Raw genomic sequence first — 25,161 nt, forward strand, 5'->3', positions numbered from 1 at the left:
CAATTTCTATACCTTGGTGATCTAAGGCTGTGTTTACTTGTGGTAATTAGACTTTTTGGACTTTTAAGATGAAAACAGTCTATTTACCCCAATATAACCATTAGAAATGTCTGTATTAAGAACAAAATGGCAACAGTTCGTCTTTTGCTTTTTCATTGCTTGATTTTCATCACTATCATAGTTACAGAACTCTTTACTATTTAATGTCTCAACTGAAAAATAGTCAATCTGACAATCCAGCCTCTGTCAGTTCTGCACTGAAGTGTCAGCCTAGATTAGACACTCAAGTTTTAGGAGGTGGGACTAGAACTCACAACCTTGGAGGTAAGAATGCTTCCACTTAGCTCATGCTGATACAAGTATTACACGGTATAACACTCCTGTAATTATAAAACAGCATATTGTCAGGTTTCCCTTTAGTAATGTCTCAGGAGATTTGTCAGTACAAAACTTCAGGTCTAGCACATATCCATCACATGCCAAAGGTTACAGACCAAACATCAAACACAAAACGTAACACTTTATTACAGATGCAAAACAATCTTAAAAATCAAAAGCCAGACATTGATCTGTGCTCAGGATTTGTGAGCAATCAAAACTTTCGTCAGAAATTTATAAGTAGCTCCATTTCCCTGGATTTCCCTATTTAGAGTGGTGGCATGGCAAGGTTAACGACTAAATAGTACAACTGTGCTCTAGACCTGAGAGAACCCATGAGCAACACTGCTGGAGACCTGCTACCACAATTTTCTTTAAAAAAAACATACATTTATAATTATTTGCAGCGTATTATTCTTTTCTGGTTCACCAGTGGAGCTATAATAACACAGTTTGAAAAGTCTCCACTGACCAGTACTGTGCAAGGCACTAAGTTGCAACACACATGGAGACTGCAGCCAATTCACTGATCAAATTGCTTCAGTTATGGAAACCAGCATTCAACGAAAAGGGTAATGGTGTTTTATCATCTGTTAGCACTGCAACTCATGGAAGCCTCTTTTCTCTAAAAATGGTAAAGCTTGCTACCTACTGGACAAGCTAGATAACAAAGTGAAAATTATCTTGCAGACAAACTCTTACATGAGGAGAATGACCAGAGTTTCTCCACTAATCTAAATTTTAATTTTCAGTTCTGCTTTCTTAATAGCCTTTATCACAGTCTGAATTCAATTCTTGGACCCACAACATGAAACTACACTAATTGCAAATCTTGCTCAGAGAGGCCACAGGATGGCAGGTGTAGGCAATTGAAAATGCCTTGCATTTAGGTAGGAAGTGTTGTTTTTCTTTCCTTGCTTAGAAATGTAATGAACCTCCAGGTAGTTCAGCGGCAAAGAAGAATCGAGGATCAGACTCTGCGATGCCAGCAGCAACCTCATGTAAGTAGTTAAGAAGGACTTGAAAGGAACGAGAGACCAGCTTGGGAAGGAAGTGGATCCGTTTGGAAAGGGGAGGCGGGCCACCAGGTTGGCAGCATAGCACTGCCTGGAAGAGATGGGCAGCTGGCAGAAGCTGGGTTCAATCAGGGTGGCACAGCGGGAACAGGGGCTTGGGCGACACGGATCGCCGACACTCCAGCACCTTCTGGCTCCACATTCAGGTGAGTATATTTTAAAAACTGAGCTTGTTGGCATGGGCCTGTTGTGGTCTCTTTAAGGATCACCTGTTAAGTCACATGTGGACTTAGTTGTCCTGGACGCAGGCCACCAGCCGCGATCAGTGCCATCTAATACCGGAGAGGGTGCGTTAAACAGGCATTAGGCCCCTTATTTGAATATGCAAAGGGTCTAACACCTGTTTTAGGTGTGGGCTTTGGATGTCTTTTTTAAAAATAACAATTAAAAAAAATGTAAATGCTGACAAGCGTGGTAAAAGCAGAGATAATCAATGATTTCAAAAAGAAATTGGATGAACACTTGAAGGAAAGAAACTTGCAGGGCGACGGGGTAGAGTGGGGAAATGGGACTGATTGGATTCCTCTACAGAGAGTTGGTACAAAGTTGATGGGCCAAATAGCCTCCTGCTGTGCTGTGATGACTTTATGGCCGGGATTTTACGTTGGGCGGACGGGAGTGGGCCACCGACGTAAAAGTCGGCGGCGGACCCGCTTCCACCTCACCTGGGGATCCATTCCGTATTTTACAGGTCCCCAGGCTTTAATTGTTCCGAGGCGGGACTTCCACCCACTTGAGGAAGTCCCGCCTCATTGAGCTGCTGGCTAATCAGCGGGCCGGCAGCTCTTAGTCCCAGCAGCGCCACTGGGAGCGATGGCCACTGCTGGGACTGCAGCCCAGTGGAAGATCCAGGAGAATGTGCAGCCGGGTGGAGAGGTAAGTTTTGGTTGTTTCGCCGGGTATAATCGGTTGGGCCTCAGCAAGTCAAGGGTGGTCGGTTGGGGGGTGGGGGGCGTGTTGAGTGTGGTTGGGGTGGCGGGGGCAGCCCTCCATCGGGTACCCTTTGCCTGGTGATCTGGGCACCCCCCTGGGACGATCGGCAGCTGCCTGGGTTTTCCAGGCAGCTTCTCACATGTCCCGGACGCCCGCTTGCCACATGTAAAATCCACGTGGAGGCGGGAGGAGGTCCTTCAGTGGCTGTTAAGTGGCCACTTAAGGGCTTTGATTGGCCTGGGACGGGCGGGCTGTTTCTTGCCCCCGCTGCCCAACATAAAGTGGTGGCAGAGACGGGATCGGGTTGGGAAGGCCTCCCAGAGCCTCCAGCTTCATTTTACGCCACACCCCTGACACCGTCCCGCTCGCTGGGGTGGCGTAAAATTCCGGCCGATGTTTCAATATGGCAGACCGTGCATTTCTGGCTCGTAATGTGCATGTGTTTTCTGTATATATTGGAAGCTTAGGAGGTCATAGAGTACCTGTAAAATGTCATGATTCCAGGGTTTGCACTCACACCATTCTATCCAGTAGTTCCTTCCACATTTTATATCACACTTATTCACATTCTACAAACACTGATTTATGTAAAGCAATCATCAAGTCTTTAATAATCTCAGACTGCAGAATATTCACACATCAACTCGTGTCAGCTGATTCATGAAAACACCATTAAATTCGAATGGTGGATTGAAGTTTGACTGAAAGCTCAAGTTACTTTCACACATGGACTTCGAGTCACTGCAACCTTTTGAAGAAATGGTGGAGTTTGCCACCTACTGGACAAAATTATGAAATAGCCTGCTTGATTTTGCAGAACTTTGCAAAAATCTGCTTCACACACAAAAGGCTGGATTTTCCCGGCCCCTCCACGACGCGGGTCGCAGCGTGGGGGCTGGTAAAATGCTACAGGGAGAGGCCCGCCTTGACCCGTGACATTGAGAAGGGCCTGCCGCATATTATCGGCGGCGGCGGGACCTCTGTGCGCCCCCCCCCCCCGACCACATGGCGGCGGCACCACAATTAGCATATGGAGTATTTACCTTTGCTGATTATGCAGCCCGCCGCCTCTCCACTGACACTTCCGGATTTTTCGATGAACGGGTAGCCGTCACGTGCCGTCCCGTTCACGATTTGAAAAGCTGGCGGGTCTTCAGAGGCAGAAGTTGTCTCCGGCGAAGGTAAGTTGTGTTATTCAGGGGTCTCACTCTGCATTCTGGAAGGGAGGAGAGAGGGGGATATGGCCGGGTCTAACTCTGCATTCTTAAAGGGAGGAGGGAGGGGGGGATATGCAGGGGTCTAACTCTGCATTCTGGAAGGGAGGGGGGGATATGCAGGGGTCTCTTTTTGCATTCTGAAATGGAGGGGGGGGATATGCAGGGGTCTAACTCTGCATTCTGGAAGGGAGGGGGGATATGCAGGGATCTCACTCTGCATTCTGAAAGGGAGGGGGTTTGGGATTACTGGAGGGAAAGCTGTGCTGGTATGAAGGAAGGTAACGTGTACCATCCCTCCGTTAACTGTGTTCGTGAGGGGGCAATGGTACGAGAAGGCACCCTGTGTGTGGGGAGGGTGCCAGAAAGGGAAGGAGCATTAAGGTTTTATGGATGGTGGGGGCAATCGATTCAGCTGGTAGGATGGTGATGTGATCATGCTCTGCCATTCTGTGTTGGCCAAGAAGGGCAATGCCAAGGCACGCCACATAGTTGATCCAGGAAAGCAATTGATGTACCCGTCAACACCAATCCTTCAGGAACCTTTGAATACGTGCAGGATTCAACTTCATTTATCACATGGAAATAGGTACATCTCATCCTACATTGTGTGGTCCTCTGCACGCGAGGATCCGTATGCGCCAGAGGCAATACCAACAGGCAGGTGCCATCCACCTAGAGGCCCCTGGTCGTGAGCTGCAGCCCCCAAGGGGAGCCCGCCATTACATTTGCTGTGCATCTACAGGCCCCCACATGACATGCCATAGGATGTCAGAGCACCAGTGTCAGAGGAAATTGTGCATTTAGAGAGGATGGGTAACACGTCTCTGTGCCCTGCTCAAGGATGACTTGCAGCCCATGGGCTCCGGTGGACATCCCATGCCTTTGTTCCTCATAATGGCAGCGGTTCTTCAGCATGACACCTCTGCAGCCTTTTAGGGGCCCACCAGAGACCTTTGTGAGGTCACAGTCAGCAGTGCACCGCTGCATCAGGGGGGTCATCAATGCCCTGCGCCAGAGGGCTGCTTCAGGACGGACTCTCACAGCCAGGCACAGAGGACCATTGGTTCTGGCACCATTGCTGGAGAACCATAGGTTGTATTGTTCATAGACTGCACTCGTGGCCATCAGGCCTCTCGCCAGGATACTGCCTGCAGACGTCACCATTAAAGGAGCCCTCTCAATCTAGGTGAAGCTGGTATGTGATCACCGCAGATGCTTTCATCAAATGTGTGACCGCTTCTCAGGCAGCTGCCATGACATCTGGGTCTTGCGCCAGTCCCGGCTGCCACCGCTGTTTACTGAACTGGCTCAGATGGAGGGGTGGCCTCTTGGAGAGAAGGGCTATCCTTTGCAGACATGGCTCCCGACACCAGTGAGAGACTCCACCACTGCTGCAGAGGAGAGATACAACGCCAGCCACTGAGCAACAAGAGCCACCATTGAGCAGGAGATCGCCATGCTGAAAGAACGCCTCCAATGCCTGTATGGATAGGGTGATGCCCTGTACTATGGGCCAAAAAGGCCACCTCCTTTCTTTGCTCCTCTGCACAAATACACACCCAATAGGGGCCAGACCTGGCATGATGAGGAGAGACGTCAACAGGATTCCTACTCGGACTATGAGGACACTGAGGACCTACAACATGAAAGATGCATGGGAGAGCAGATGGCACCCAGGCTCTGCAGGCAGGGCTAGCAGTGAGCCAGGGATGTACGAAAGTGGCTTATCAGACAAAGGCTGCCTGCTCCATAGGAACCGACATGAGCTCTGCAAGCCACATATCATCCTCGCTCACCTGCTGTGCACCAGTCCACATCTGCAGCATCCCTGTGTAAACCATTAGATACAGCAGCTGACTGAGCCAATGTTCATGTCACTGCACCCGTGGAGACACTCATGAGTAATGGTGGCATGGCAATGATTATTTTATTGCATACGTTGGCTCTCCTGAAGGGCCGACTGTGCAAAAGGATGTGACATTGGCGCTACATGCTGGCACACATCATTCCCACAGAGAAAAGAACACACATGTTGGTGAGGAACATTTAGTGAAAGACATGTTTACATTGCTGTGACACCCGTGCATTCCCATTTGTGTCCTGTGTTCTCTGTAAATCTCTGTAATACTGTTTACTGTCTATTTAAGTCTCACGTCCTGGAATGTGCAAAATTAAGATTATTCACCCAGGTGCAGCATGCCTACAAGAAGGAATGTTACACTTGAGTGGGAGAAGAGGATCGCAACTTCACAGGACACGGGACACAGCAGGGTAAGAATGTGGCAGCAAAGCAGAAAGTGCTGGGGTCACTCAGCAGGTCAGGCAGTATTTGTGGAGAGAGAAGCAGAGTTAACTTTCAGGTCTGTGAACTTGGACAAGTTAACTCTGCTTCTCTCTCCATAGACGCTGCCTGACCTGCTGGATTTCTGCAGCACTTTCTGCTTCGCTGCCAGATTGGCAGCAGTCCCACTCTTCAGCTTTGACAGCTGTCAGGAAGCTACACAACCGTCAAAAATTCTCTCACTGCGCCGAATGTCCCGTCTCTCTCCACGTAATATGGGGAGGGCGGCTCGGCGCCGTGATTCTAATGAGCCCCCGCGATTATTATTGCAGGGGCTTGGCGGCGGCCAGCAAATTTCAGCCCAGAATTTCGCTTGATGTGAGGGCAAATAAGAAAATCACCTAATTTGTGGTGCTCCTGACTTTCTGGTGAATCTCTGATTCATGCCCTTATTGAGCAAGGCCCCTCACATTGAGTTGTGCTTCACATACCTAGATAGAATGTGGTCTCACATAAAGTAAATAGGACAGTAAATCTGGAGTTTAGAAAGAACAAAAAAGGTAAGTTCAGAGGAGAACAGGTTATAATGATATTGATAAAATACAGGAAGATGAGAAAAAACGAGTGAAAAGGGAGAAGCTGAAGACACCAAAGAGATTGTTTATTGGACAAGATGTTAGAATTTCATTGCAACAATCCACAATAATGCATACATATTTCACTGGAATGATGATCACTGGAAACTCCGGAGATAAGGCATAAACGCTATATAATAATAATCCATGTTTTCAAATGTCTCCGTGGCCTCTCCCCTGCCCTATAACCCTCCAAGATCTACGCTCCTTCAATTCTGGCCTCTTGCGCATTCCAGATTTTTATCACTCCACCCATACTATATAAATGCAAGTTCTTTCTTTATGCTAGTTTGGACACCAGAGCAAAATGAGACATATCATCAGGCTACTGTAGGATGTAAGGATGTAATTGCACTAGAGAGGGTACAGAGGAGATTTATGAGGATGTTGCCAGAACTGGAAATTTGCAGCTATGAGGAAAGATTGGATAGGCTGGGGTTGTTCTCCTTGGAACAGAGAAGGCTGAGGGGAGATCTGAGTGAAATGTACAAAATTTTGAGGGTTCTGGATAGAGTGGAGGTGAAGGGTCTATTCACCTTAGCAGAGAGGTCAGTGATGAGGGGGCATAGATTTAAAGTGATTGGTAGAAAAATTAGAGTGGAGATGAGGAAAATCTTTTTCACCCAGAGGGTGGTGGGGGTCTGGAACTCACTGCCCGACAGGGTAGTTGAGGCAGAAACCCTCAACTCATTCAAAAGGAGTCTGGATATGCATGTCAAGTGCTGTAATCTGCAGGGCTACGGACCAAATGCTGGAAGATGGGATTAGAATAGGCGGATTGTTTTTCGGCTGGTACAGACGCAATGGGCCAAGTGGCCTCTTTCTGTGCCTTAAACTTTCTATGATTCTATAGTGCCCGGGGTTTATCAGTTTCCATTTTGCTGTGCCATTATGTGAATTGGTGGCTCGACAAGGTTCATTTCTCAAGCTTATCATGGACTGACGCTGAAAAGTTACTTTGGAGAATTGTTAAGCCTTTGAAACATTGAGCTGACATTTTGTGGTTTGAGTAATACTTTTGGTAAGATGCCTGAATTGTGATCAGACAATACACAAAAGTTAAGAGAGAAGCTTTCGCAAGGACTGGATAAAAGTATCAGCCATAAGGGTAGAAAGACAGCAGTTTCCACTTTCCAAAAACATGTGTTTAATAGAAAGTAAGTCTGTACAGGATGCCTCAGGTTAAGCAAGATGGCAGAATTAACAAACTGAAATTTGTAACAGATAGAATGGGAGGCATGATTGAACCAGGATGCAGAACTAGATCTGTCAAAGGGAAAAAATGACATATGAAGCCTTATATGCCAGCTACAATAACAATTATTTCACCAGCAGACAGAGGCATCAAAAGATGAATGAGGGATAAGCAGCAAAGAATTCTCAAAGACCGTGGCAGGGAATTTCCTTGGGGCCACTGTAAGTTCAGCAGAAACTCAATTTACTCACTGAATTTCCACCAAAGTTATGACAGTGGAACAGGACAGGCCCCAAAGAAATTTAATATATTCTTAATAAAAACAGAAAGTGCTGGAAATACTCATCAGGTCTGGCAGCATCTGTGGAGAGAGAAACAGAGTTAACGTTTCAGGTCTGTGACCTTTCATCAGAACTGGCAAAGGTTAGAAATGTAATAGGTTTTAAACAAGTGAAGGGGTGGTGGGGGTGGGGGGGGGGGGTGGCGTGCAGAAGAGAACAAAAGGGAATGTGTGTGATAGGACAGAGGGCAGGAGAGGTTGAATGACAAAGATGTCATGGACATGCTTTGTCTTTCAGCACACCATTAGCATTCTCTTTGCCTTTGTCCCAAGGCATCTTTGTCATTACATCTCTTCTGCCCTATCACACACCTTCCCTTTTGTTCTCTTCCCCCCCATGCCCCCTGCTTGGTCTGCACTGAGTGCTGCTGCACAGCACAGGGTGTGAAGAAGGGAGTTTGGTAAGTGAGGGAATTGTAAGGGTTAATCTCTTCAAAGTCTAGTTTTTTTTGTTTACATTTTGCAATTAACTGAAATTACTGTTTAAGTTAAGAGACAAGTTAACTTTCTTGCAGTTTTAAACAGACTCTGAGAGTAGCTGTAGCTAGTTAATTAGGTAACCAGCTTAAAATGGTTCCTGAGCTCTAGCAGAGCTCTAGCAAAGCTGACACATCATTGTTTTCAGAGAGTATAAATTCAGGGGACTCTCAGTGTTGCTTGTCTGTCTTGAGTGCTGCTGGAGGACGCAGAGTGTAAAGAAGGGAGCTTGGTAAGTGAGGGAGTTTGGTAAGGAGGGGATCTATAAATTAATTAAGAAAAAATTAATTTAGTTAAATTAACATAATAAAGATGGCAGAGCAGGTGATGTGTTGCAGCTGCAGTATGTGAGTGCTCCTCGATGCCACAGATCCACGGCAATCACATCTGTAGTAAATGTCTGCAGCTTGAAGAGCTTCGGCTCAGATTCATTGAGCTGGAGGCCGAGCTGCAGGCATCAGGGAAGGGGAGAATTAACTGGACACCTTGTTCCAGAAGGCAGTCACACCCTTGAGGACAGGGTTGTCTGTTTTGGTCAGTGGCTAGGGACAGGAGGGTGTGACTGTGAGTCAGGCAGGTAAGGGGATCGAGAAGGTAGGAGTGGAGGAGGCTCAGTCCTTGCAATTGAGCAACAAGTTTGAGGTTTTTGCAGCTTGTATGGACGAGCAAGGGCTGTAGTGTGGATGAGCAGACTGACCATGGCACCATGGTACAGGAAGCCGTCAAATGGGGGGAGCAAAAAGGAAAGTAGTGGTAGTAGGGGATTGACACTGTTCTCTGCAACAAAGAGCGAGAGTCCAGAAGGCTGTGTTGCCTGCCAGGGTTTGGGACATCTGCTCAGGGCTGGAGAGGAACTTACAGTGGGAGGGGGAGGATCCAATCGTCATGGTCCAGGTAGGTACCAATGACATGGGCAGGACAAGGAAAGGGGTTCTGCAGAGTCAGTATGAGCTAGGTACAAAAATAAGCAGAACCTCAAAGGTAATAATCTCTAGATAATTACCTGAGCCACGTGCAAATTGGAGTAGGGCAATTAGGATTTGAGAAATGGCTCAGAAACTGGTGTGGTAGAAGTGGGTTCCGGTTCGTGGGGCACTGGCATCAGTATTGGGGAATGTGGGGGCTGTACCATTGGGACGATCTACACTTTAACCATTTTGGGACCAGTGTTTGGGCGAGCTGCATAACTAGAGTTTTAAATTAAATAGTGGGGACGAGGGATCAAATTTGGGAAGATGTGGTAAATCAAAGAATAGAGACAAGGCAAGATTGAAAAGTATTAATATGGGAAATGATAAACTGACTGTGACAGGAAGGGACAGTGAATACAAATCCAAGAGTAAATCAGCAGACAAGGCTAGAGGTTACAAAAATAATAAAAGGACAAAACTAAAGGCTCTGTATCTGAATGCACATAGCATTCAAAACAAGACAGATGAACTGATAGCGCAAATAGAAATAAATCGGTACGATCTGATAGCCATTACAGAGATATGGCTGTAGGATGACATAGATTGGGACCTGGATATTGAAGGGTACATGACATTTAGGAAGGACAGGAAGCTCGGAAAAGGTGGAGGGTGGCTCTGTTAATTAATGATGGCATCAGCACAGGTACGGGGATAATCATGGGGGCTTTTAATCTACATATAGACTGGAAAAATCAGAAGGGCAAAGGTAGCTTAGATGAGGAGTTCATAGAATGTTTTTGTGATAGTTTCTTAGAACAGTACATGGTGGAGCCAACCAGAGAGCAGGCTATACTAGACCTGGTATTGTGCAATGAGTTAGGAGTAATTAATGACCTCATAGCGAAGGCGCCCCTAGGCAGCAGTGATCATAATATGATTGAATTTTACATTCAGTTTTAGGGAGAGAAGAGCGGGTCTAAGACTAATATTTTAAACTTAAATAAGGGCAATTATGAGGGCATGAAAACAGAGCTAGCAAAAGTGACCCGGTAAAGTAGGTCAATCGAGATGCAGTGGCAGACATTTAAGAGGATATTTCAGAATGCACAGAATAGATACATTTCAATGAGAAAGAGACATTCCAAGGGGAGGAACCACCATCCATGGTTAACTAAAACAGTTAAAGATAGTATCAAATTTGAAGAAAAAACATATAATTGTGCAAAGATGGGTGGTAGATCAGAAGATTGGACAGAATATACAAAGCAGCAAAGAACGACTAAAAGATTAATAAGAAAGCATTGGTCCTATAGAAAGTGAGTCTGGGGAATTAATGAGGAAAAATAAGGAGATGGCAGATTAAGCACCATAGAGAGGGATGACCTTTGTTCAGGAAACCAGATGTAGAAGTGGTTTGGGTCGAGATGAGAAAAATCTAAAGGCAAGAAGTCACTCATGGGAGTGGGGTACAGGCTCCCTAACAGAAACCACATGGTAGGACGGGGAATTGAGCAGGTATTTTGCATCAGTCTTCAGCATAGAGGATACAAGTAACATCGCAGAAATAGCTGTAGATCAGGAAATGGAAGGGAGGGAGGAACTCAAGAAAACTACAATCACCAGTAAAGTGGTATTAGAAAACTGTTAGAGCTGCGGGCTGACAAGTCCCTGGGTCCTGATGGACTTCATCCTAGAGTCTGAAAAGAAGAGGCTTGTGGGATAATTGATGTGCTGTTTTAATTTTCCAAAATTCCCTAGATATGGGGAAGGTTCCATTCGATTGGAAAATAGCCAATCTAACTTCTTTATTCAGAAAGAGAGGGAGACAGAAAGCAGGAAACTATAGGCCAGTTAGCATAACATCTGTCATAGGGAAAATGTTAGAAGCTATTATTAAAGACATTATAGTAGGGAACTTTGAAAAATTCAAGGTAGTTAGGCAGAGTCGACATGGCTTTGTGAAAGGGAAATCATGTTTAACCAATTTATTGAAGTTCTTTGAAGAAGTAACATGTGCTGTGGATAAAAGGGAACCGGTTGATGTATTGTACTTAGATTTCCAGAAGACATTTGATAAGGTGTCACATAAGGTGCCACATAAACCCGCCTTGATAAGGTGGGTTTCTGCCGGGTGCTCCGGTTTCCTCCCACAGCTAAAGACTTGCAGGTTGATAGGTAAATTGACCATTGTAAATTGCCCCTAGTCTAGGTAGGTGGTAGGGGAATTGAGGGGATGTGGTAGGAATATGGGATTAATGTAGGATTAGTATCAATGGGTGGTTGATGGTCGGCACAGACTCGGTGGGCCGAAGGGCCTGTTTCAGTGCTGTATCTCTAAATAAATAAAAAATAAATTTAAAAAAAGGTTATTGTGGAAAATAAAAGCTCATTGTGTAGGGGGTAACATTTTGGCATGGACAGAAGAATGGCTAGATAACAGGAAATAGCGAGTAGTCATAAATGGGTAATTTTCTGGTTGGCAAGATGTAACGAGTGGTGTGCCACAGGGATCAGTGCTGGGGCCTCAACCTTTTACAATTTATATAAATTACTTGGATGAAGGGACCAAAGGTATGGTTGTTAAATTTGCTGATGACACAAAGATAGGTAGGAAAGTAAGTTGTGAAGAGGACATAAGGAGAATACAAAGGGATATAAATAGTTTAAGTGAGTGGGCAAAGATCTGGCAAATGGGGTATAATGTGGGAAAATGTGAAATTGTCCACTTTGGCAGGAAGAATTTAAAAAAGCATATTATTTAAATGATGAGAGTTTGCAGAGCTCTGAGATGCAGAGGGATCTGGGTGTCCTCGTGCATGAATCGCAAAAGATTAGTATGCGGGTACAGCACAGAATTAGGAAAGCTAATAGAATGTTATTGTTTATTGCAAGGGAAATTGAATACAAAAGCTGGGAGATTATGCTTCAGTTATACAGGACATTGGTGAGACCGCATCTGGAGTACTGTGTACAGTATTGGTCTCCTTATTCAAGGAAGGTGTAAATGCTTTGGAAGCAGTTCAGAGAAGGTTTACTAGACTAATACCTGGAATGGGCAGGTTGTCTTATGATGAAAGGTTGGACAAGCTAGGCTTGTATCCGCTGGAGATTAGAAGACTAAGAGGCGACTTGATTGAAACATAGAAGATCCTGAGGGGGTCTTGACAGGATGGATGTGGAAAGGATGTTTCCCCTTGTGGGAGAATGTAGAACTAAGGGTCACGATTTAAAAATAAGGGGTCGCCCATTTAAGACAGAGATGAGGTGAAATTTTTTCTCTCAGAGGGCAATGAGTCTTTGGAACTCTCTTCCTCTAGAGGTGGTGGAAGTAGAGTCTTTGAATATTTTTAAGGCAGAGGTAGATAGATTCTTGATAAGCAAGGCAGGGGAAAGGTTATTGGGGGTAGGTGGGAATGTGGAGTCAAAGTTACAATCAGATCGGCCAGGAACTAATTGAATGGTGGAGCAGGCTCGAGGGGCCAAGTGGCCTACTCCTGCTCCTAATTTGTAAATTCGTATGTTAGTTCTAATGAAAGGGCACAGACCTGAAACGTTAACTCTGCTTCTCTCTCCACAGATGCTGCCAGATCTGCTGAATATTTCCAGCATTTTCTGTTTTTATTTCAGGTTTCCAGCATCAGCAGAATTTTGCTTTTATTCAACCATATTCACATTGGCTAATTTATTAGAATAACATTTGGAAGGTTGTGCTCTGGCAGTGGAGCCTTGCTCAATATGAATTTAGGATTGGGGAAATCGGTCGAAATGTTGGTGTGCCCTATCAGCAGCACCCCTAAGTAAAAGTTACCCCAGAAATTAATTAAGATTTATCCTAGAGAAGACCGCAGTGGATTACAGGTATGATTTGTTGCAGAATGTTCTCCAAGAGGCAGACATGAGGCAATAGTCAAAAGAGCCCAGCAGTGTAGTGTTTTATACAAGGTAAAGTGTTAGGATTGGAGGTGAGGAACAGCACTCGGAATTTGACTGAATTACCATCTAACCAAAGATATGGATTAATCAGGATATAAGAACTTAGCACTTGGCATTATTGTGACTTGATCAGTAGAACAGAGGAAGTGGAACTGTTACTGGTAATGAACACTGAAGCCACTAAGAATGCCTGTCTAAGTAAATACAAATATAATTATTTATATTAACAGTGAATTCAAAGGTGAAATCAGTTGAAGGATTTAATTTTATTGGACAAAATGTTCCAGATAGTTATTATGGTTGGGAGGTGAATCTCAGATTAATTTAATGAGTTGAAAGACAGGTATATTTTATCTACAAGAGATTGAGGTCAGGTGATTTAAGACAGCCAAAATATTATTACAGACCTGCCAATGAAGTCATCCTTTTTCATAGAGTCCTTGTCCCACACAGTGATGTCCATGATGCCACCCTTTTCCTCAGCAAGAAGGAAATCAAACTGTTCCCTCCACTGAGGATTCAGAGTTTTTAAAATAGTCTGAAAGATTCAACACAAGTTACATTCAGATTTATCTGGGAGACAGCATCAAGATGAGCATTGATGATTTCACAGTACACTACCAACAGGAAATAATCCATTAACATATTGGCCAAGAGTTTCCGCTTTGGGTTCAATCGGGGGCGCAAACTGCACTCAAATTTGCATTACTTGAGCATTGTTTTGTTCCCTGCAGGTTTCTGCACATACTCATTTGCATATTGCCGAATGTAAAATCTCCATGAACCAGCATAATTGGGCAGCGTTTTGGAACACAATTAGAAAAAAAAATGTTTGCATTGAAAAATATTCCTCGATAAATTTAAGTGTGGTAACCTGTTGCAGTTTTATTAATACAGCTGAAAATGAGTTTCTTACAGATAAGCATTTTTACTCAATATCTAGTCCACCTACTGTGAGTAACCTGATTTTAAATAATTGAAAATGACTTTAAAAAACACTATGCAAAACCAATTATTAGTTACATTGGTGTACAGTAGTCAGTTTAATAGTAAATTAGAAAAAGAATATTCAAAAGCTTTTTAAACATACTTAGTAGTATCTTTGTGTCCTAAAAGAGATTAATTTTAAGAATCACTTTGGAGGCCTGCAAACGGGTGCAATAAGGGGAAACTCACAATGGTGATTAATTTGATCTGCGGACGTGGCTTCTAATGTAATTGATTTTTAACTAGTGCAAAAGACAATGAAAACTCGATTTGTGCTTGATGTAATTTGTGCTTAAAATTCAATGATCTTTTGTGCGGGTTTGGCCGATTTCAGATGAATTGCATTGAACAAAACCCTTTGCAACCTAGTGGAAACTCCTGCCAACTATGTTTGCAATAATCAGAGCCAATGACAATGAGCAAATATTATTGCATTCACTAAGCAGAATTTCTGTAACATTAAGAAAAAAGAAGTTGTATCTATATAGTGTTTTTCATGACCATAGAATGCCCCAAAGCGCTTCACAATCAATGAGGTACTTTTAATGTGTGGTTACTATTGCAATGTAGGGAAACATAAATTTGTGCACTGCAAGGACCCACAAACAACAAAGATAAATGACTAGATAATGGGGTAATTTTCAACTTTAGCATGGACAATGAACTGGCAGTAGTAAATTGGGTAATTATTATACACCGTGCCCAATTTTTCTTACCATTAATATCAATAATTGAGGGAAAAATGTTGATCAGGACACCAGGAGATCCCCTCTGTTTTTCTCAAATAGTACCATGGGATCTTTTGCATTCATCTGAAAGGGCAGATGGTGCCTTGGTCTCAAGTGTCTCAAGTGAAAGCGGCACCTCTGAAAGCACAGCACTCCCTCAATATTGCAGTGAAGTGTCAGCCTAGATTAGGCACTCAAGTCTCTGGAGTGAGGCTTGAGCTAAACCGTTCTGGTTCAGTTGATAGCATCTATCACTAGCCAAGACTGATATATGGCCATTCATAACATATTACTTTCTCACTAGCTGTGAAATGACTGCTGGAAATAACTTGACAGAAAAAGGAGAATCATATGCTTGGTTACTTGAACATATAAGATATTAATTCACTTTTGATAAATTTATTAACTTAACCAACTAAGGGGCCCTCCTCTGATTGAACAAGTGGGAGGTATTTAATTACGTGCATAATTGGTGGAACCAGATCTTTACACCTGAAATCATGTTACTAATTGGTGGCATCCCCTACACTCATTACTTTTATTTGACCCCGTTTCCACCACCCTGCCCCCGTCCCCCTCCCCCCGCCCCGCACTGAGAATCTTACCTCCTTCCCCCTCCCCACCAGTGTCATGTCGGCTTTCCCCAGACGGGGAATTGAAGACGGCCACCGCACTGAGGATCGCAGTGGGCCCGGAAAATGGAAGGTAAGTTTATTGAAATGTATTTATTTTATTGATTTAGATATTGAAATTCAGGTCCCGCCGCCCAGCGGCAGGGGGGGGCGTTATGGAGCCTTGTTGCCTCCAGGAGGATCGGGCCGGGTCCTTCCAGTGTTGGCCTCCGTGGCGGGCTGCTGCTGGACCCACATTCCGGTCCCACCCTGCCACGTAGCCCGATGCCGTGGGCTTGGTAAGATCCAGCCATACATCCAAGCACATGTTGTTCAGCAGAGCTCACTGGGTAACAGTTAGAAGCAACAACTCAACTGATTTTTCCCCCCCTTCAGGTCCAAGAACATCAAGGTAGTGGTCCAACCTCTGCAGAGACTCGGAATCAAAATTAGGACCGTCTGCTAATCATAGCTTAGTAGCGGACCTAGTGGTAGTCTTATTATTTCAGCCACTGGGGAGCTTATTATTATCAATGAATGCATTTACATTTACTGGGAAAAGTATAGGTTAAGTTAATTGGAAATAATGCATATCTGGGACAGATCACAAAGCAAGAATCTGATGAGATTTCAATAATGGGAAAGTGAAAAAGTTTTTAATTGTCTCTCCAATTTTCCCTCCTTCTCTCCCTAAAGTGGAGACTCATGCTAGCTTAAGGTTTTACATGTCCTCTAACATCTCATCCAAGTGGCTATCCTCCATACAATGTCGATTGTGACTGGTACTAGACTATTTTTCTGTTGGGTCTGCAGCATCACTTATGAGCCCAGTCAAACTTCTTTCTACGGCCAGATATATGCAGTTTCCAATAGAAATAGTGATCAGGTGCTAGAATTCTGGCTGATATTCTTCTCTCTACTGATCAAGTGACATCAAGGCTGTCATAATTAAGGCCAGCACAGACCAGAAATTAATCCAGTTGCCAGAGGAGTTGATGCATTTACTAAATGACCCATCAGATGAGCAGCTAAGTAAAGTAGTGTGTAACCCAATTGACTTGATAGTAGTCTCACATGTGTTTGAGATTTCTTGTCATAGAGTCATAGAGTTATACAGCACAGAAACAGGCCTTTTGGCCCATCGTGTCTGTGCCGACCATCAAGCACCTAACTATTTCAATCCTATTTTCCAGCACTTGGCCCGTAGCCTTGTATGCTATGGCATTTCAAGTGCTCATCTAAATACTTCTTAAATTTTGTGATGGTTCCTGCCACTACCACCTCTTCAGGCAGTGCGTTCCAGATTCCAACCACCCTCTGGGTGAAAAGAGTTTTCCTCAAATCCACTCTAAGCCTCCTGCACCTTACCTTAAATCCATGCCCCCTAGTTATTGACCCCTCCGCTAAGGGAAAAGGTTTCTTCCTATCTAACCTATCAATGCCCCTCATAATTTTGTATACCTCAATCATATTTCCCCTCAGCCTTCTCTGCTCTAAGGAAAACAACCTTAGCCTTTTCAGTCTCTCTTCATAGCTGAAATGTTCCAGCCCAGGCAACATCCTGGTGAATCTCCTCTGCACCCTCTCCAGTGCAATCATATCCTTCCTATAGTGTGGTGCCCATAACTGTACACAGTACTCCAGCTGTGGCCTGACTAGCGTTTTATACAACTCCATCATAACCTCCCTGCTCTTATATTCTATGCTTCAGCTAATAAAGGCAAGTATCCCATAAGCTTTCCTAACCACCTTATCTACCTGTGCTGCTGCCTTCAGTGATCTATGGACAAGTACACCAACGTCCTTCTGACCCTCTGTACTTCCTAGGGTCCTACCATCCATTGTATATTCCCTTGCCTTGTTAGTCCTCCCAAAATGCATCACCTCACACTTCTCGGGATTAAATTCCATTTGCCACAGCTCCACCCATCTTTATCGTCCTGTAATCTAAGGCTTTCCTCCTCACCATTTACGACACCACCAATTTTCGTGTCATCTGCAAACTTACTGATCATACCTCCTATATTCACGTCTAAATCATTAATGTACACTACAAACAGCAAGGGTCCCAGCACTGATCCCTGAGGTACACCACTGGTCACAGGCTTCCACTCACAAAAACAACCCTCGACCATTACCCTCTGCCTCCTGCCACTAAGCCAATTTTTGATCCAATTTGCCACATTTCCTTGGATCCCATGGGCTCTTACCTTCTAAACCAATCTCCCATGCAGGAGCTTATCAAAAGCCTTACTGAAGTCCATGTAGACTACATCAACTGCTTTACTCTCATCTACACATTTCGTCACTACCTCAGAAAATTCAATCAAGTTAGTCAGACACGATCTCCCCCTGACAAAGCCATGCTGAGTATCCCTGATTAATCCCTGCCTCTCCAAGTGGAGATTAATCCTGTCCCTCAGGATTTTTTCCAATAGTTTCCCAACCAGTGATGTTAGACTCACCGGCCTGTAATTATTTGGTTTATCCCTGCTACCCTTCTTAAATAAAAGTACCACATTCGCTGTCCTCCAGTCCTCTGACACTTCTCCTGTGGCCAGAAAGGATTTGAAAATTGTGTCCGAGCCCCTGCAATCTCCTCCCATAACAGCCTGGGATACATCTCATCTGGGCCTGGGAATTTATCCACTTTTAAGTCGCTAAAACAGCTAATACTTCCTCCCTTTCAATGCTAATATGTTCAAGTATATCACAATCCCCATCCCTGATCTTTACACCTACATCGTCCTTCTCCATAGTGAACACATTGTAGTATACATTGTGCATTTTTAGTTTTACTCTATTTTGTTTCCCTGTCCCTTGTGGTGGAAGGATCATGGCAGGCATTGATGGAACACATGCCAAGATTTTATCCCCTATATATTTCTCACATATACAGATTATCTACAAGAACACTAAATAGGGCAGTGAAGAGAATAGTTACAAAGCCTTTTATATCATTATTATGCATTTCAAATGACTAAGTACTTCCTTTAAAACATTTTTATCTTAATTATTTAATTACCTTACTCTTGTATTTCTGACAGCCCATTTTGAATTTTACATATGGATCACTGAGTCCATTTGGATCCATTGGCTTTAAGTCTCGGCCCTCAATTAGAGTGATACTGACAACTCCTCTCCAGAGCTGGTCCCTTTTGTGAGCCTCCAGAAGGCGGGCATTCTGTATCTAAGGGAACACACAGAAGAAGGGAAGTTACTAAAAGAAATTCATATCAGCACTGACTACTGACAGTATCTTATTGTTTGCCAGCTTATTAATGGATATTATTAAGGGCATGCTTAAAATATATACGTAACACCAGGGCTCACTATAATCTTTTTTGTCATTAATAACTCATTCTGATCTTTAGCACTGACCATCTACTGTAATGTCCCATCCATATAATAGATATTAAATAGATTGACAAACAATCCAATGCAGTACCCTCATCTGTAAATTGCAATGTGCTGAAATTAAGAAATCTCTATTACAAAGAGACTGGTCTTGATTCAAAATTCCTTTGTATATAAATTTCCTTTTTGGTATTTGAGGTATTATTCCTTATAGTCATTAAAAAGTAAGCAAGGCACTGATAAATGAAGCATCTTAATTCTTAGGAGATTCTGTATTATGTGGTGTTCTTTAACTTGTGAAAAAAGCCTTCTGCTGTCCTGTCTATGAGATCAGTGAGAATCATATGATTAGATCAAGAGACTAAATGGTACAAATGAGAATAAAAAGTACAACTATCCAATTTATGCAAATAAACAATTTGAAAGTGTATTCTAACTGTAGAGAAAACAATGTGAATTAGGATCATTGTTTTAAGCACCTATGCAATGCAGCAGACTACACTGAGTTTTACAAATCTTTCCACGAGGCTAAAAGGAATTCATGCGTTGCATATGGCGACTGTCAGTTAGGGCCACCAGCATGTTTTGCTATTGAGGATTTTTAACAGATTCAAAGTTTATTGCTACAAACATACAAACCTGATGACCACCTTCACACTGATATCTTTTAATTGTGTATAAAGAATTTCTTCTTCTGAAGGTCTTGTATAGGACAATGGGGGAGAAATTCTACTTCTAGCAGCACTATGCAGAATTACATGATTCCCCGGGTCCAGGCAGTGCTGCAGGCCAATACCTGTGCGGCCATGGGGTGTTGTCCATTGTAGAATTCTGCGTAGGCCTTGCAGGTGTCTGCCCCAGGGAACTGACATAAGTCCGTTTGGCACCGGTAGAAGCAATGCTGCGCGAATTAATTTCTCCCCCAATATATCTCATAATTAAGCTATGCAATTAGCTGGGAGGTGCTGTTAAAATACATATACAAACTGTTTGTGTAAATTTGGCCAGTTTGGCCCTTATGCCAGTATGGACCTACATATACAAATGCCACGTGGTCTTCGAGAAATAGTGCTGTTTAAAGATCAATGTGGCAAAACCTGGCTCCATAGTGCCAGTATTTTCGGTGCTACAGGAGCCAGTAATGATGAAAAAAAGTGCTTCCAACCACTTCCGACATGACCTGTGCCAATCACCGTGTTTTTGAGGCCAATAATGCAGGCATTCCATGCGTGTGCTGGAAGTATGCAGAGCAGGTAGATTGTGACATCAGTCAGCGTCTACCGCAGATTTGACATCCACCTTGCTGTTCTAGGTAACATCCTCACTTAACATGCATTCTGCTGGACAAGGGCCCCCACACCCTTCCACCAGTGCTATTTAAAGGTGTCACCATCCAACTTGCATGTTAGTTGCTTTTTACTATTTACTTGCTGATGCAGAGTTACTGGAAGTATTGGGTTGTGGGAGGAGTACTGAAAAGTTGCTCAAGTCAGCAGGGAGTGACACTGGACATTGCGAAGGCATTTAGATCACCTCTCTCCTCCTTTCAACCTCCGTAATATGGCCTCCAGTGCTGTAACCAAGAACCTAGGAGCCCTCTCACTGGCCTGCTGTGCCATTACTCAAGTTTTTTCCTGTTGCCAACAGGTTTCCCAAGCAGCTGAATGAACTGCTGCAGCCAGAATCACCTTTCCTTTCAGAGATGCAGGCTGGCTTTAATTGTTGTTAGCCTCACATAAACTCAGCAGTGCATTTAGTGCCAGGCAGCACGCCACTAAGGTGGAAATGAGCAGGCAGCATGAAGTTTACGTGCTGCCTCAGTCACATTTAACAGGTGTGGGTTAATCATGCATCGCGATCCCTGAGCTCGTTATTGGGCTGTGTCAAATTTTTAGCCACAAGACTTTTTTAAAGAAATGTCACCAATTGTCAAAATGGGTAAACTCAAATGTATAGCCACAAAACCTAGTACTCAGTGTTGAACTTTGAACTATAATTTTTCCTGCATTTCTTCACAATCTGTGTTGAACTTCAAATTTCAGAGTTGGCATTTCATTCTGGTCAACAAGACTTAAATTGAATGTAATATCTGAGGATTCACATTTCTGATCTGATTTAGTGGATGAACCAGAGTACTATTAAATATCAGCCATTGCAACTTGGTTATTAGTTGAAACACTTCATGAGTGGAATGCTCCAAGTTTGCATTGTGAAGGGTCACAGTAGGGCAAGGGTCAAAAAAAGGGAGAGACCAACAGTGATGCAAATCATTCCTGATAAACTACAAGTTCTGTTCTGCAGTGATATTAAAAGTGATAACAGAAGAACCCATACTGCAAAACAATGGCTATTATCCCCTTCTCCACAACAGCATGAAGGTACAGTGCCTAGAAATTTCCTGTTTCGTAATTCAATATATTAGCATTCAATGTGCTATTTTTTCAACTATCCCTCATAATCTCATGAGTGAAACTGCCAGATTATAATAAGTTGTGGGACATATTGCGTTATGGATTCCTGTCTGCCAGAAATGAAATTCACCTTGGGCAAATTGTAGCAGGAGACCTGAAGCAAGTTTATGAATCACTTAATATGAATTTCCTCATACATAATTCAAGCTTTCTCCAAAGTCAATGTTCTTACTTAAAAAAGAGCACATAACTTCCACGCTGTTTGTAATTTAGTATTTCAGCTGCAAATCTAAATTTCCAAAGACTGATGGCATCAAAATTATTTTTTCATCAGTGTTATGACTAGGTGAGAAAGAGGTCTAGGGTTCCCTTTCAGCCTTCACCTGGTCTTACTGTAACAGGGTTTAATTTTTAAACACGTGTTTTCAGCTCCCCTTGGTGAATCCTTTTTCACCACTTTCCAATTATAAGGCAAAGAAACCAGCACAACAGGTTTTCTCAAGAAGAAAAGTGAAATTTTATTAAACTTAAACTCTAATTCGGTTAACGCCTACGGATACACGACGCACCCACGCTAGCGTGCACACGCGATACACATATGCAGATACAGAAAGAAAACAGAAGAAATAAAGTGTAAAGATTTGAGGCAATATCTGAGAAGAAGGGGCGGCACAGTGGCGCAGTGGTTAGCACCGCAGCCTCACAGCTCCAGCGACCTGGGTTCAATTCTGGGTACTGCCTGTGTGGAGTTTGCAAGTTCTCCCTGTGTCTGCGTGGGTTTTCTCCGGGTGCTCCGGTTTCCTCCCACAAGCCAAAAGACTTGCTGGTTGGTAGGTAGATTGGCCATTATAAATTGCCACTAGTATAGGTAGGTGGTAGGGAAATATAGGGACAGGTGGGGATGTGGTAGGAATATGGGATTAGTGTAGGATTAGTATAAATGGGTGGTTGATGGTCGGCACAGACTCGGTGGGCCGAAGGGCCTGTTTCAGTGCTGTATCTCTCTAAACTAAATTTTTTGTGGTACGGTTCTTCGAGCTCACTGTAGAGTCCTTTCTTGCAGGTAGATCTTGCTTTTTGTTGGGGCCCAGTATTCTTCTTAAACTTTGTTCGCTGTAGGAGACTTTTCTCTTGTTGGCCAGGGACTGCAAGAAACACAGAATCAGTTACAAACTGCTGGAATTGTTTGACCTGTAGTAACCTGGAGCTCAGACACTGGCCTGTGCTGGTAAAAACCAGTTTGAACTAATTACTTTATTGGACAAGACAAAGAACAGGACACAGGAAAAGGGCCTTATTTGGACACGGTGTGATACCGGGGTCTTTGGGCCTGAGCCAATTAAGAGAAGCTGTGAACGAGGTGATCAAGCTTAAGCCAATCGAAAAGACACAGCTCAGATTTGGAGAGATAAGCAACAGGATAAGATTAGAGCTTTTTGGGCATAGAGCCAGCGAAAACTCTGGAGATCAACCATCGTGCAAGCAGAAGACCCTGCGTGAGCGGCGCGCCGACGAAGTAGAAGAGAGAGAGAGAGAGAACGGAACGCCTGGCCAGCGTTAACTCTCCCTTTTTCGGGTAATATCCTTTGTATTCTGTGACTAGGACAGGGAAAGGTCAGAGGAACCTAGTGGGTGTGCTTATGAATTCTAGCTAGTTTTGTTTTTAACTGTATAACTCAGGGGAGTTGTAGGCTTTTGTCTAACTAAGTGTATAAGCCTTATTCTTGCATTGTACAACAACGTGAATAAAGTAAATTGATAGTTAAAGAAAGGACTGAGTTCCCCCTCTTTATACTAAGCCAGTAACTATAGCTGTGGACAAGGGGGAGTTGACTCCGCTCCATGGTTAACACTCTCTTGGTGTTCATGTGTCTTCAGTGGATTCAGAGGCTTGTGAGAAAGAGATGGGAGCAGGCAGACAGGAGAGGCTGTGGCGAACCAGCCAGGAGCTATCTTCTCAGTCCAGGAGCATTCTGCTTTCTGCCCAAACTGTTAGTACAAATTCAAAAAATTCAGGTTGCCTGGCAGGTTTGCAGTATTTTGCTTTTATTATAGTCATGTGACTAGCTGGTTTGACCATGTCAGTTTGTGTATTTGACCATCTTAGCAGTCAACCTGGAATGCGAGCTCCCCCACCTTCAATGTCTGATGATCAAAAGTCCATTGTGGGTTGAATGTTTCAGGGAATGGTCCTTTGTCCTTTCCAAACACTGTCTGTTAATATGCAAATGTCTTTCCAGCCAAGGGTTCATTGTGGGTTGAATGTGTCAGGGAATAGCTGCTTTGTCCTTCCAAACACTGTCTGTTAATATGCAAGTGTCTTTCCAGCCACGGCTGATCTGTTTAACAAGTCCTTTCTTCACTCCAGTAACACAAAATTCATGTGCCTCATTCTTGGCAGGTGGGGGCTGAGCATGACACGAGACAGCTTTGGATAGATTCTTCAGCCCACCATTTGATTTCATCCTACCAAAATCCCAGCCCTACTGTCTTTCCATTATAATTTATAACAACCACCTTGAAAAGCCAGATGAGACTTCAGTTTTACATCTTGTTGGAAGATCAGCATCGCTAACTCTCAGTGCTGTACTGGAGCATCCAACTAGATTAGGTACTTTAACCCTAGTGTAGAATTGAAAGCGCAACCTTCTAATTCAAAGACCATTGTCCGAATTTAGCAAAGCTGACACCCTGCAAATCAGTCGTCCCAAACTGGTCAACTGCAATTTTAAATTGCAGGTGGCAAGGGTACCAGCCCAAGTTGTTAGGGTCCTCTTTAAATATGTAGGTCAGTCTCCAAATATGTCATTGGAATCCAATTTGCTATGTGGGATCGGAATTCCTCCTCCCCACAATTGGACTTGAAATCTGGACTTTGTGGAGTATAGGGAAGGAACCCCAACCCACACGGACACTAGTACTGTGAATAAGAGCCAAACCTCAACACAAAGCACACAGAGGCAGGCTGCATTCCGATGAGTCAATTTTTACACATCACAACAGAACTGATACTGTTAAAGGACTGGAATTTGGGACATTATCATCACAGTGACACAGGATAACTGCCGTCATTTTAAGTAATTGGGGAGGCCATTGTTGCAGCTAACTGGCCCCAGAGCACAGCATTTACTCCTGTTGAGACAGAAGATAAACCTCTTTCATGGATATTGGCTCTGGAGCCTGGGTTACCTCACCTTGATGGAGTTCATTGTTCTCAGTCAGGGAAATAATATTAGCACTAAATGGATCTGTCTGGACCAGGCAGGTAACAGAGAAAAAAGATTAAAATGTGCTAAGCACTGACCATCCAGCAGGATTGTTCATGATATTTCGATAAGGATCATCATAAAAAGGACAAGATCGAAGGGTTATGTGAAGAAGGATGGGGACTGGTCATCTCAGGTCCAGGCCTACAATCAACAGTGGTAATGACCAGCCGTGTAGGTGATTGTAAATTTTTCAGTCAAATCTTGAAGGGGGTTGCAGTCGGAAGAAGGGCCAAGATTCAGACCAATATCACTACGAATTGGCTGAACACAACTACGGGCAAAAACACTATGCTTTTGTCCCAATCCCTCAGACCAATATCACTACGATTCGGCTGAAAACACTTAGAATCACCCACACGTCCGGTTAGTCCTGGTGTTGATTGTAGGTCCTGAGTCAAGACGACAAACTTTGACCCTTCTTC

At 43.7% G+C, this 25,161-nt stretch overlaps 1 protein-coding gene across 6 annotated transcripts in view; it reads right to left on the bottom strand.

Moving 5' to 3' along the window:
- LOC137369088 (multiple C2 and transmembrane domain-containing protein 1-like) overlaps positions 1–25,161 on the bottom strand; it is an 834,541-nt gene that overhangs the window by 422,069 nt on the left and 387,311 nt on the right. For all 6 annotated transcript variants that reach the window (XM_068029709.1, XM_068029710.1, XM_068029712.1 and 3 more), the window contains 2 exons: positions 18,728–18,892; positions 13,784–13,914 (listed from right to left, as the gene is read on the bottom strand). In XM_068029709.1, the coding sequence (XP_067885810.1) occupies positions 13,784–13,914; positions 18,728–18,892 (296 nt within the window). The remainder of the gene's footprint in view (positions 1–13,783; positions 13,915–18,727; positions 18,893–25,161) is intronic.

The sequence above is a fragment of the Heterodontus francisci genome, chromosome 4, assembly GCF_036365525.1.
Source record: "Heterodontus francisci isolate sHetFra1 chromosome 4, sHetFra1.hap1, whole genome shotgun sequence".
NCBI lineage: Eukaryota > Metazoa > Chordata > Chondrichthyes > Heterodontiformes > Heterodontidae > Heterodontus > Heterodontus francisci.